The sequence below is a fragment of the Bos indicus x Bos taurus genome, chromosome 13 (assembly GCF_003369695.1).
Source record: "Bos indicus x Bos taurus breed Angus x Brahman F1 hybrid chromosome 13, Bos_hybrid_MaternalHap_v2.0, whole genome shotgun sequence".
Classification (NCBI taxonomy): domain Eukaryota; kingdom Metazoa; phylum Chordata; class Mammalia; order Artiodactyla; family Bovidae; genus Bos; species Bos indicus x Bos taurus.
The window spans coordinates 72470366-72482663 of record NC_040088.1 but is presented as its reverse complement, the minus strand read 5'-3'; the positions used below and the strand labels follow the sequence as shown (position 1 = coordinate 72482663).

Genomic DNA, 12298 nt, shown 5'->3' with positions numbered 1-12298 from the left:
GTTTCTTTGTACATGTTTCTCCCCTCTACCTCTTGTACTTTCTCCTGTCCTTCAGATAGCTACTTACATATCACCTCCATCAAAAAGCTGGCAGTACTGACACAAGGCTGCTGTCCCTTTTGAGTGCTCCTTGTGCCATCTTTTATATCTGTCTTAGTATTTATGACTCTGTATGGAAATCCGCTGTTCATGTATTTTTCCAGTTTAGGGCATATCATTTTTCAGGGTGGACTGGGGCACCTTCATCTTGTAATTCCAGTGCTTGTCACAGCACCTCTGCATGTAGTTATCGAGTCAATGAATGAAGAATGAGAAAACCAGAAGCCCTGATACTCAGCCACATGACCATGAGCAGATTATATAATTGTAATCTTGTTTTTTGTGTTGTGTCATCTATAGATATATTTCATTCTTCGGAACACTTGAATAGGTCTCAGTTTTGTTTTTGTTTTTTGTTTTTTCTTAACTAATACTTAGTTAACTCAAGTATTTTAGGTAAAGAATATAATTCTTTCCTTTTCTTTCCAGTTGATGCTGAATTTGCATCTAATTCCTTTAGAGTGTCTCCTTGAGGATCTACAGATGGGTCAAATGTATATGAGGACCTACTATGGAAAACATCACAAGAATATGTACAGACTTTGACGAAAAAAGATATGATTTGAATGATGAATAGTAAAAGTTTCCCTACGGGACTGTTTACGTGAAGTTTTCATTGTTTCCCATTAAACCTGATGAGAAATTCTTTATTAAAGGAAAATATTTTCATATTATGTGTGTATGATAACAATGTATATGGTATTTTAAGTGATGTTTCTCTGCATCTAATTTAGCAGACTTAAAAGCCAGCACTGTTGAGTTTTCCATATTCAAAGTGATACTGTTAGTCACTCAGCCATGTCGACTCTTTGTGATCCCATGGACGAGCCCGCCAGGCTCCTCTGTCCATGGAATTCTCCAGGCAAGAATACTGGAGCAGGGAGCCATTCCCTTCTCCAGGGGATCTTCCAGAACCAGGGATCAAACCCAGGTCACCTGAATTGCAGGTGGATTCTTTACCATTTGAGCAGCCCTGTATGAACTCAAACCCTAATATCAGCTGTTTAAACAGCACCCAAACAACCAGACTTGTCATTAATATTTAGTGGTGTTGATGATAGCTTTTTTGTATTTTCCAGTTTTTATCACTATATATAGACCTAAAGATTTAGATACTGCTGTTATGGCTACCATCAATGTTTTGATGTCTTACAACTGTTAATAGTGGCATAAAACTTATTATATGTAACTGTAAACATGGATTCATAGGTCTTTCCTCATGGAGAAATAAGATTTGCCTGAGTTTTTGCCTTTGCAATGAATTAACTTTTTTTTAAAATTTATTTTTAATTAGAGGATAATTACTTTACAATATTGTGATGGTTTCTGCCATACATTGACTTGAATCGGCCATAGGTATGCATATGTCCCCTCCCTCTTGAACCTCCCTCTCACCTTCCTCCCCATTCCACCCTTCTAGTTTGTCACAAAGCACCAACTTTGGGTTCCCTGCATCATAGAGCAAATTCCAAAAAGACACATGTACCCCAGTGTTCACTGCAGCACTACTTACAATAGCTAGGACATGGAAGTAACCTAGATGTACATCAATAGATGAATGAATAAAGAAGCTGTATATTATTCAGCTATAAAAAGAAATGCATTTGAATTGGTTTTAATTGACTTTTGATTTACTTTTGGAAACCGTGTTAAAATGAGAGAAAAGTTCCAAGCGCCAGACATTTTCGCAAAACTCCCCTATCTCCTCCTAAGGTACCATTTATATTTCTTAAATGTTTTTTGTTATAAGTGCCCCTCCTTCCCCAAGTCACCTGTTTTTCAGAAGATGCCTTTATCTCCTACTCCCTGGCATTTATTAAGTAGTATATCAACTCCCGGTTGTAGTCACCCCCTCAAGTCACATTTCTTTGTGAACCTCTGCACGTGGTTGTTATTGTTGTCGCTCAGTCACGTCCATCTCTTTGCGACCCCATGGACTGCAACATGCCAGGCTTCCCTGTCCTTCACCACCTCCCGGAGTTTGCTCAAACTCAATGTCCATTTAGTCGAAGATGCCACCTAACTAGCTCATCCTCTGTCACCCCCTTCTCCCTCGGCCGCAATCTTTCACAGCATCAGGGCCTTTTCCAGTAAGTCAGCTCTTCCCATCAAGTGGCCAAAGTATTGGAGCTTCAGCATCAGTCCTTCCAATGAATATTCAGGGTTGATCTCCTTTAGGATTGACTGGTTTTTTCTCCTTGCTGTCCAAGGGACTCTCAAGAGTCTTCTCCAGCACCACAGTTTGAAAGCATCAATTCTTCAGCACTGAGCCTTTTTACACTCCAACTCTCACATGTGTACATCATTCCTGGAAAGCTATTTAAATGTTGTTTTCTCATGGTTATCTGCTTTTGTCAATTTAATTGGCAGATTCCCAATAACTGAACCTAAGAGGGTGGAGGAAGTGTTTTCCTCACCAACAGTTCCAAGAGCTGACATGTTACTAATGCTCACTTAATCCTTCATCCCCTTGTCTTTCTGTCCTCTCAGTGATCTGACTCGGCAGAACTCCAGTTTCATATGAGACTGATGATCCTTCTCCCCCACCACCCTCTCCAAGGGTCTCAGTGCTGCACTGCCCAGTGATCCTGCTACTTTTATTATTTTGTATCTTCTGATTAATATTTTAGATCTCTTCTCTACGAACTTCTCACCATGCTTCTCCCCTCTCACTTGTACCAGACAATCTGAGGTCCCACAACACACTTCTTGAAAGGTTTACCTGTATCCCTAGCAGTTCTAGACTGTCTTCCCTTTCTTTCCTCAAAACTACTCCCAAGTCACTGATGACTACCACATCGCTGAATCAAAGCCACACCTTTCCTGCCCTTGTCTATCTGAATTCCTCCTACCTCTTGGCGTTCACTCTAACTGACCTTTTGGAGACACTCCCTCCTTTTGGCTAGGCTTTCAGTATTCTTTCCTTTTATCCTGAAGGCACGGACAGGTCATTGTGATCAGAGACACAGTTCTTATTAAATATCTCACAGTAAACATACAGGCGTTGCCCCCTCGCCCAGGACTGCACCTGGGGCCGTGTGTTGAGAGCAGGTCAGTTGTTCCACAACAGCAGGTGCAGAACGGAAGAAAACCTTGTCCCTGCTGCTGAGAAGGGCCTTCTCCTCTCCTGGGAAGGATGTCCTCCTTACTCTGGCCTTTGGTACGTAAGTAAAGGTGTCACCCACCCCAAAAAGGGTCCTTCTGCCCAGTGTTTCTCCGCCAATGAAATGAGTTGTGTTAAGAAGCAAAGGAACCGAGAAGTGGGAGCACCCACTGTACAGCCCACAGTCTCCAAAAGGCCATGGGTGGGGCTGCTCCGTAGGGCTCTCATCAGCGGGGAATGGGTGGAGTTGGCGGGGTTCTGGGGAGCAGAGACAGGCACAGCTGCTCCCAGTAATGGGGCTCACAAGGCTCATTGCCATCTTGCATTAAGGTGGGTGCAGCGTCTCCACACACGGCACCCCCAGCCCAAGCAAGAGCATCGGCCAAGCTGGTTCACACCAGGAACTGGGGTTTGAAGAGCTGGAAGCAAGGCCTCTGCAGGAAACACTCAGCAAGCAAGAGAAACCAGACTAAGCACAAGGGAAAGGAGGTTAGTATTTTTATTCCTAATATGTTTGTTTGTTTGTTTGTTTAACCTGGCAACTGTTTATGGGCTTTGCTGATAACAAAATCTCTCCAGGAGCCTGACCTGGAGTCTCCAAGGTTTTGGGCCTCATCCCTTCTTGAAATATAGATTCTTAGGGAGATGGAGCACCTTCGGGGGACCTACTCTGGGCTGTAGGTCTCTCCTGCTCCTTGGGGAGATGAGACTATGAATTCTTTCAGATTGGAGCTATTAATTAGATGAACGGTTGCAGATGTCTGTGCTGAAGAGTCTCAGAAGATCTGAGCTTTTTACAAAACCGCTGAGAAATCCCAGGGAAGTTTATTTCCCCACAATTTCCCTCCTTGTTCCTAGAAGAGTTTTAGGCCGCAATTCAGCCACTGTAACCAGTCCAAGGAAACTTGAAGTTGATGGGCACCAAATCCTTTTGGCTTGTCTTGGGCAACATTTAATCAGCAAGACCCTTACTGAGCAAAAGACATTGGTCTCAGCCGAAGTCCCCCAAGTCTTAGATTCAGGAATCTAAGCAAGTCCCCCAACATTTTAGGGACTATTTTGGGAAGCAAGGTGGCTTCCTCCTTGGGTTTCCGTATTAACCTTTTCCACCTGATCCAGGGCATTGTAGGGAAGCAAAATTTGTCACCCCAAAATGTGTCTCTTTGGCAAGAGAATGATTTTAGGCAGAATATTTTTAAGAAACAAAAGACTCAAAGCCTTTCTTTTGACCGCCTCCTTAAATGTTGAATAGTTTAGATAAAGGGGCTGGCCCAGGAAGACAGCTACTATGAGAGATACTGAGAAAAAATGTGGGCCAGGTGTGGTCAGGGGAACTCCAAATATTTACAGAGAGTTCCAAACACTTGCTTTTCCATCTCCATGTGAATCACCTTCCTCCACATTCTAGTCCCAAACCACTACCCACAGCATCCTCCTCTGTCTCTAGCTGAAGATGGCATTTAAGGTGAGGGTTTCAACCATTCTGGTGAGTTACTCATGTTTTCTGGTTCTCACCCATGTATACAGAAATATATACGTTGTTAACCTTTTGTTTGCTTTTCTCCTGTTAATCTGTCTCATGTTAAGTCGCTTCTTAACCAGCCAGATGAACCTAGGACAGTTTTTGTCCTCCCCTACAGGACACACCTGAGTACAGGTAGTCATGCTCATTTACAACTGGCAGAGACTTTGCCTCGTCTGCAAGGAAGAGATCTCTGGTAAACTGTTACGTATACAGCAGCACCAGCCAGTGAGCTGACGCTCACTTGAAGGCCTTAGACATAAGCAGCATCATCCTGTTACCAAGTCCTGTTGCTTCCTACAGGATGGGCCGATAAATCAAGAGATGAATTATTGGGGCAAGGAATAGCAACTTTGTTTGGAAAGCTGGTAGATCAAGTTAATGGTGGACTCATGTCCCATAAGAACCATCTTTCCTGAGTTAGAATTCAGGCTTGGTTTACACTAAAAGGAGAAAGAGTAAAGTCAAACCTTTCCTGGTTCCCATCAGCCTCTGAAGGGAATGTGTTAATTCCCTTCCTGCAGTCATTGACAGGCGAGCTTGGTCAGGTTGTTTCCTGGGAGGTAAACACAGGTATTTAAGCTTAATCCTTATTATGCGGGAGGCAAGGCTCCCAGCGAAGAGCAACTATGTATCATATAAGCATAAAGGCAACATCCCTTTAGTGCTGAACTTGTAATAGAATACAAAAGGGTCTTCCCTGTTACAGTTGTTCACTTGAGCAGAAGTCAGGGACAGATTTCATACTGCCTTTTGTGAAAGAAAAACCATGGAGTCTTAACGTTCCCTAATTTGAACAAACTCCATGAGATAGTGAAGGATAGGAAAGCCTGGCGTGCTGCAGTCCATTGGGTCACAAAGAGTTGAACATGACTTAGCCACTCAACGACAATAATGCTCCCTAAAGAGCTCTCTGAAACAGAGCCAGGAGGCCATTAACGAGTGTGACACAGGCATGTCTCAGCCTGGATGGAATCTGACCTTCCGATCATTTGTTGTCCTAATGAAGTCCTCCAGAATATCTGCCAAAAACTCAAGCTACTTCTTGGACCACCCCTCCCCTAAATAACTTGTGATTCCGTAAGGACAAATATTTCCTGGCTTGTATCAGAGTCGCTCACAGTTCTCATCAGGCAATTTTTGACAACCTGTGGCCTTTTGTCTTCATAAACCCCTGACTCCTTTTTGGAACACTCTTTCAGTTTAACCTGAATCTCTGTTTCCCAAATTGCAATTTTTTTCCCTTCCAGTTTTATTGAGATGTAATTAACATGCAGCAGTGTATAAGTTTAAGGTGTAGAGCATAATGATTTGACTTACAAGATGACTACCACAATGTATTTTACTATAATAATAAACATAACTATATTCCTGCTGCCTGGATACAGTGAAACATAACTAGAGCCACACTGCTAGAATACAGTAGAATTTTTAAGGTTCTCCAGAGGGGGAATAAAGACAGTAGGGGATTCGCTATTTATCTATCCATCTGTCAGGAGACCTGAAATCTGTAGAGTGAGCCAGCAGACTGGAGATTCAGGGAAGAGTTGATGTTGCAGTCTTGAATCTGAATCCCCAGAACAACAGTCGGGGGTTTCTATGCTTCAGACTTGAACTCTTCCACTTTTCGGTTGCTGTTCAGTTGCTAAGTTGTGTTCCACTCTTTGCGACCCCATGGACTGCAGTCTTCAGGGCTCCTCTGTCTACTTCAGGGCTACACTGTCTTTTGGAGTTAGCTCAAATTCATGTCCACTGAGTCGGTGACGCCATCCAAGCATCTTGTCCTGTGCTGCCCCTTTCTCCTCCCGCCTTCAGTCCTTCCCAGAATTAGGGTCTTTTCCGAGCAATCGCTCTTTGCATCAGGTGGCCCAAATATTGGAGCTTCAGTTTCAGTATCAGTCCTTCCAATAAATATTCAGGGTTGATTTCCTTTTGGATTGACTGGTTTGATCTCCTTGCAGTCCAAAGGACTCTCAAGAGTCTTCTCCAGCACAATTTGAAAACATCCTTCCACTTTGACAAACCTCAGTATTTGGGCTTGCAGTCTTCAGCTGATTGGATGAGGCCCATGGACATTACGGGGGGAAATCAGTTTTATTCAAAGTTACTGCTCACATCTAAAATATACCTTCACAAAAACATCTAAACTGACTTTGGAAAAAATGAATGCATTTCTTTGTAAACTAGAAAAGGAAAAATATGTGGGTTAGATTTCCTAAGGACAAAAATAATTTTTTTAAAAAACGTATATTATTGGAGCATAGCCAACAATGTGGTGAGTTTCAGGTGCACAGCAGAGTGACTCAGCCACACATATACATGTATCCATTCTCCCCCAAATTCAGGGAAGGGTTTCTAAAGGCACTGTTAGGGGTGAGGGTGTGAGATGCCTGATAGCTGGTGTACATCCTTCTGGATTGGTTGGTGGTGAACTAAGTGGGTGATTTTAGGAGTCAGTATCATCAACCATCAGGTTTCAACTGGTCTGGGGTCTACATAGGTGTAGTCAGCATGCAGTTAACTTCTTCCACCTGGTGGGGGTTTCAGTATCTGCAGAACTCCAGGATATGGCTCAGAATGTTATCTACAGCCCTTGAGGAGGAGCTGACTTTGATGCTTTAACTATTGTTGTTTTGTCTTGGACCGTTTTCATTTATTTCAGCATTTTCGCACTTCTCTGATTATGTTTGCTCTTTGGGACTTGGGCAAAGCCTCAGAGGCTAAAGCTTTTCTACCAACAAGAGGCAGGTGCCATGGGGAGGTCTTCACAGTGTTCTGCTCCATTTCCATTAGTTTTCCTTTGTAGTGTGTCCTCCTTTATTTTAAATAGATTCAAGAGGTGGGGGGAATGTTCCTAGTTAGGAGGTTTTCATTCGTTACCCACCTAGTCTGAAAAGTCTAGAAAAATCTATCTTCTTAAAATACTCTGTGTATCATATTCCCCCACCTCAGCTATTGAGTGAGTATCATGTCCTTCAGAAGCTGCACACCAAACCAACCAAGTCCAGAGTCTAGTCTCTGTGCTGGATGCTAGAAATTCGAAAACCAACAAAATGTGGCTTCTTCTCTCGTGGGTTGTTACTGGTTGTCATTGGGCCCCTCAATGCTCATGACCCACTGGACTGAATAAAGGTACTTTAGGAAACTGCAAATTTAATGGAAGGAAGTCATACGAATGACCCCTTAGAATCTGAGATACTTATTAGGAGTTGGAGAGATTTGTTCTAAAGAGATATAAAGCCTTGTTCCAGCAGGAAGCAATTTTTTGAAAAATTTCACTGAAGTATATTTGACTCACAGTGTTGTGTTAGTTTCAGGTGTCCAGCAAAGTGAATCCGTTCTATATACATACATATCTCCATTCTTTTCAGCTTCTTTTCCCACATAGGTTATTATATAAAACTGAGTAGAGCTCTCTGTGATATACAACAGGTCCTCGTTGGTTATCTGTTTTATGTGTTATTGTTGTCGTTCAGGGGGTCAGTCTTCTCCAAGTCTTTGTGACCCCATGGACTGCAGCACACCAGGCTTCCCTGTCCTTCACCATCTCCCAGAGCTTGCCCAAACCCATGTCCATTGAGTTGATGATGCCATCCAACCATCTAGTCCTCTGTCATCCCCTTCTCCTCCTGCCCTCAGTCTTTCCCAGCATTAGGGTCTTTTCTATTAAGTTGGCTCTTTGCATTAGGTGGCCAAAATATTGGAAGTTCAGCTTCAGCATCAGTCCTTCCAGTGAATATTCAGGATTGATTTCCTTTAGGATTGACTGGTTAGATCTCCTTGCAGTCCAAGGGACTCTCAAGAGTTTTCACCAGCACCACGGCTCAAAAGCATCAGTTCTCTGGTGCTCAGCTTTCTTTATGGTCCAATTCTCACATCCATACATGACTACTGGAAAATCAGTTCAGTTCAGTCATTCAGTCGTGTCTGACTCTTTGTGACCCTATGGACTGCAGCAAGCCAGGCTTCCCTGTCCATCACTAACTCCTGGAGCTTGCTCAAACCAATGTCCATCAAATTGGTGATGTCATCCAACCATCTCATTCTGAAGTCCCCTTCTCCTCCTCCCTTCAATCCTTCCCAGCATCAGGGTCTTTTCTAATGAATCAGTTCTTCACATCAGGTGGCCAAAGTATTGGAGCTTCAGCTTCAGCATCAGTCCTTTCAGGACTGATTTTCAGTCCTGAATATTCAGGACTGATTTCCTTTAAGATTGACTGGTTTGATCTCCTTGCAGTCCAAGGGACTCTCAAGAGTCTTCTCTTTTGAACACCACAGTTCAAAAGCATCAACTCTTCAGCTCTCAGCTCTTCTTTATGGTCCAACTCTCACATCCATACATGACTACTGCAAAAACCATGCCTTTGACTACACAGGACTGCTTTGGTATTAACTACCAACACTATTTCATTTTTTTGTTTAATTTTTTATTTTTTATTGGGGTATAGCCGATTAACAATGTTGTGATAGTTTCAGGTGAACAGTAAAGTGACTCAGCTATAGATATAATACATGTATCCATTCTCCCCCTTGGAGAAGACTCTTGAGAATCTCTTGGACAGTCAGGAGATCAAACCAGTCAATCCCAAAGGAAATCAACCCATAATATTCATTGGAAGGACTGACGATGAAGCTCCAATACTCTGGCCACCTGATGTGAAGAGCTGACTCATTGGAAAAGACCCTGATGCTGGGAAAGAATGAAAGCAGGAGGAGAAGGGGACGATAGAGGGTGAGATGGTTGCATGGCATCACTGACTCAATGGACATGAGTTTAAGCAAGCTCCGGGAGATGGTGAAAGATAGGGAAGCCTGGCATGCTGCAGTCCATGAGGTCACACAGAGTTGGACACGAATGAGCAACTGAACAACAATTCTCCCCCAAAGCCCTCTCCTATCCAGGCTGCCACATAACATTGAGCAGACTTCCCTGTGCTATACAGTAGGTCCTTGTTGGGATAGCTAGTGAGTTTGAGACAGTCATGTACACACTGCTGTATTTAAAATGTTTTGTTTTTTTAGTTTTGGTAATGTAGTAATGAGAGTGAACAAAAAATCAAAAAGGAGAAACCAAGATACATGAAGGCTGGAATCGTGAAGAAGTGCTTTACAGAGGGAACAAATCCAGGGTAGAAGGGACATGAGAAAGCCAGTAAGGTGAGAACGGGCAAAATGTCTTGCTGTAACTGCACTTCCTAAGCACAGAGTCAAATGAGACTTGGCCTTCTGATGGTTGTTTGGGGAGGCTGTTTCTTTATCCACAGAACTGTTTTTAAAAAGGTAATACGCCTCCACTATCTTTGGACCAACTTACTAGCAGCAGAAGAAAATGTCTTGGGCTCAGTCACAGCCAAAGCCCAAACCTCAAAACGTAAGCAGGCGTATTCCCCCATGCCAGTGGGCAAGATGCGTTTTACTTAGCTGTATATCTTTCTGATGCTCTTCTTGTCTATGTAAAATCAGCAATCCCTTGTGGATTCATTCAGGAACTTTATCATGGTATGAATCTTCAGGTGTTCAAATGTCTATGGAGGTGGACAGTCAGTACTGAAGATTGTGTGCATCTATTAATAACAGAATGCAATTGCTTTGTATAATGGTTACAGGTGAGCATGGTGACTGTGGAGGTCATGTGATAAAACTACACAGAGGACCCCACACACCTGTGCTCATCTATATACCTGTGAAATGGGAGTAAGGGCCCTGATAGTAGCAATGTCATAGCAGTGTCAGTTTCTTCTTGTGACTGTACTCTAGTTGTAAGACATTCACTTTGGGGCAAGATGGAGAAAAGGTGCATGGGACTTCCCGGCTGTCTTTGCAAATTTCTGATAAGCTATAACTAGGAATTTCAAAACAGAAAATTAGAACAATGTCATCTGTGCAATAATCATTTAGCGAGATGTTTCCAGAAAAAACATCACACCTGGGACCCTTGCTATAGGCAGGGTGAGTGAATGAATGAGTGATAGTCGCTCAGTAGTGTCCAAATCTGAGACCCCATGGACTGTAGCCTGCCAGGCTCCTCTGTCCATGGAATTCTCCAGGCAAGAATACTGAAGTGGGTTGCCATTTCCTTCTCCAGGGGATCTGAACATGTTCATTACAGCTCTCTGCTCTATCATGGGAGGCAGTCTGAAACAGAAGGCTGGAGCAGTTAACCCCACAAGGACAGCAGTGATGTTCTGTGGGGAAGCCTGAGAGGCTGACCAAGATGTGGAGGCTGACCAAGAGTGGGAATCTAAGATCGGCAGGAAAGGGTGGGGGTCTCTCTGCAAGGCCCGCTACTTACCAGTCGGCCTTCCAAGCAGTCGACGGCGGCCCCCGGGCCAGCAGGTACCGCACGCAGTCCGGGTGTCCCATAGAGGCAGCCTCGTGCAGAGAGAGCCCGCTTGTAGTCCTGGTTGACGGCGTCGATATCCAGGTCCCAGATAGGCCAAGATGTCCCAGCGGCTGTGGCGCGTAGCGTGTGCAGGAGGGTATCTCCGGCAGGCCCCGCGCAGCCCGCGCGCCCAGCCGCGTGCAGCTCCTCTCATCCAGCACCAACCAGCACAGCCGCCGCGGAACCCGGAGCGCGGTCATGGCCACGGGCTCGAGTCCTGCGGGAACGCTTGGCGACCCTCCCCCGGGCCCGGCCCCGCGATCCTCCTCCACCCTGCCTGTCAGGACCCTTTCCCAGACGCCCCGACCTTCCCCGACACCCTCAGGTTCCGAGCTGACCACGCGACCCGCGGGCCGCAGCGAACGCACGCGCGGAGACTACCGCCCGCACTGGTTGCACTTTGAGGAGAAAGATTAGGTGAACCCCAGGTACCACCACCTCAGGTCCGGTCACAGGCGGTGCGAGCCCGCGAGGACGGGGTGGGGCCCGTGCGGCCCCGCCTGTGGCCTCGCCCTCCCCGCCCGGTCCCGCCCATACTCTTGGCCCGCCCATACACTTGGCCCCGCCCATCGCGCTGGCCGCGGCCCCTCCGTGAGTCCCTAAGCTCGGAGGAACTCTGGGAAAGTTACTGCTCGCCTCTTCCGCCGTGGCGAAAGCGCAGAGGGGGCGGGGCCTGCCAGCGGTAGCGCGGTTGAGCGTTCCGATTGGCCGCCGCAGCAGTCCGTCAAGTGCACCCTTCCTCTTGCGTGCTTCAATTGGTCGGGGATGCTTTCCGTCAGCGTCGGCGGCGGGCTCTTCGCGGCCCTGCGGCGGCGGCGGAGCTGGTGGAGAAAGTCCACGGCCTGCAGGGGCTCCCACTGCCCCTGGGAAGCCGCGACCCGGAGCCCGGGTGGCCCGGGACCTGAGGCGGCGGCGGCGGGAGCCCCGATGCGGATCGCCATAGTGAGTGAGGCCGCCGGCGTGGTGGGGGCGCGGACGGGCCCGGTCGCGTGGACGTTGAGTCTCTGGGGTCTTTAGCGGGTCTGGTCTCTGCGAGGTATGGTCCTCCCAGGGCGGATGAGAGAGCGGCAGGCCGGGGCGCTGTCGGTGATGTGGGCGTCGCCGGAACGTGGCCTCGGCCGTGGGCAGCCAACATTTCCTGCTGCTCAGCTGTTTTGGCCTTGGGCGAGTCATTTTGTGGCATCCTTTTGCC

At 46.0% G+C, this 12298-nt stretch overlaps 2 protein-coding genes across 3 annotated transcripts in view; one reads left to right on the top strand and one right to left on the bottom strand.

Annotated features, from left to right (window-relative positions):
• The window catches only part of LOC113903694 (ankyrin repeat domain-containing protein 26-like), a 75556-nt gene extending 74788 nt beyond the window's left edge, over positions 1-768 (top strand). The window contains exon 27 of the mRNA XM_027560254.1: positions 529-768. Within this exon, the coding sequence (XP_027416055.1) occupies positions 529-572 (44 nt within the window). The 3' untranslated portion in view covers positions 573-768. The remainder of the gene's footprint in view (positions 1-528) is intronic.
• Positions 1-11621, bottom strand: part of LOC113903691 (ankyrin repeat domain-containing protein 16-like) — a 75384-nt gene extending 63763 nt beyond the window's left edge. For both annotated transcript variants that reach the window (XM_027560251.1, XM_027560250.1), the window contains exon 1: positions 11017-11621. In XM_027560251.1, the coding sequence (XP_027416052.1) occupies positions 11017-11306 (290 nt within the window). In that variant the 5' untranslated portion in view covers positions 11307-11621. The remainder of the gene's footprint in view (positions 1-11016) is intronic.
• Between the last annotated feature and the right edge of the window lie 677 nt (positions 11622-12298).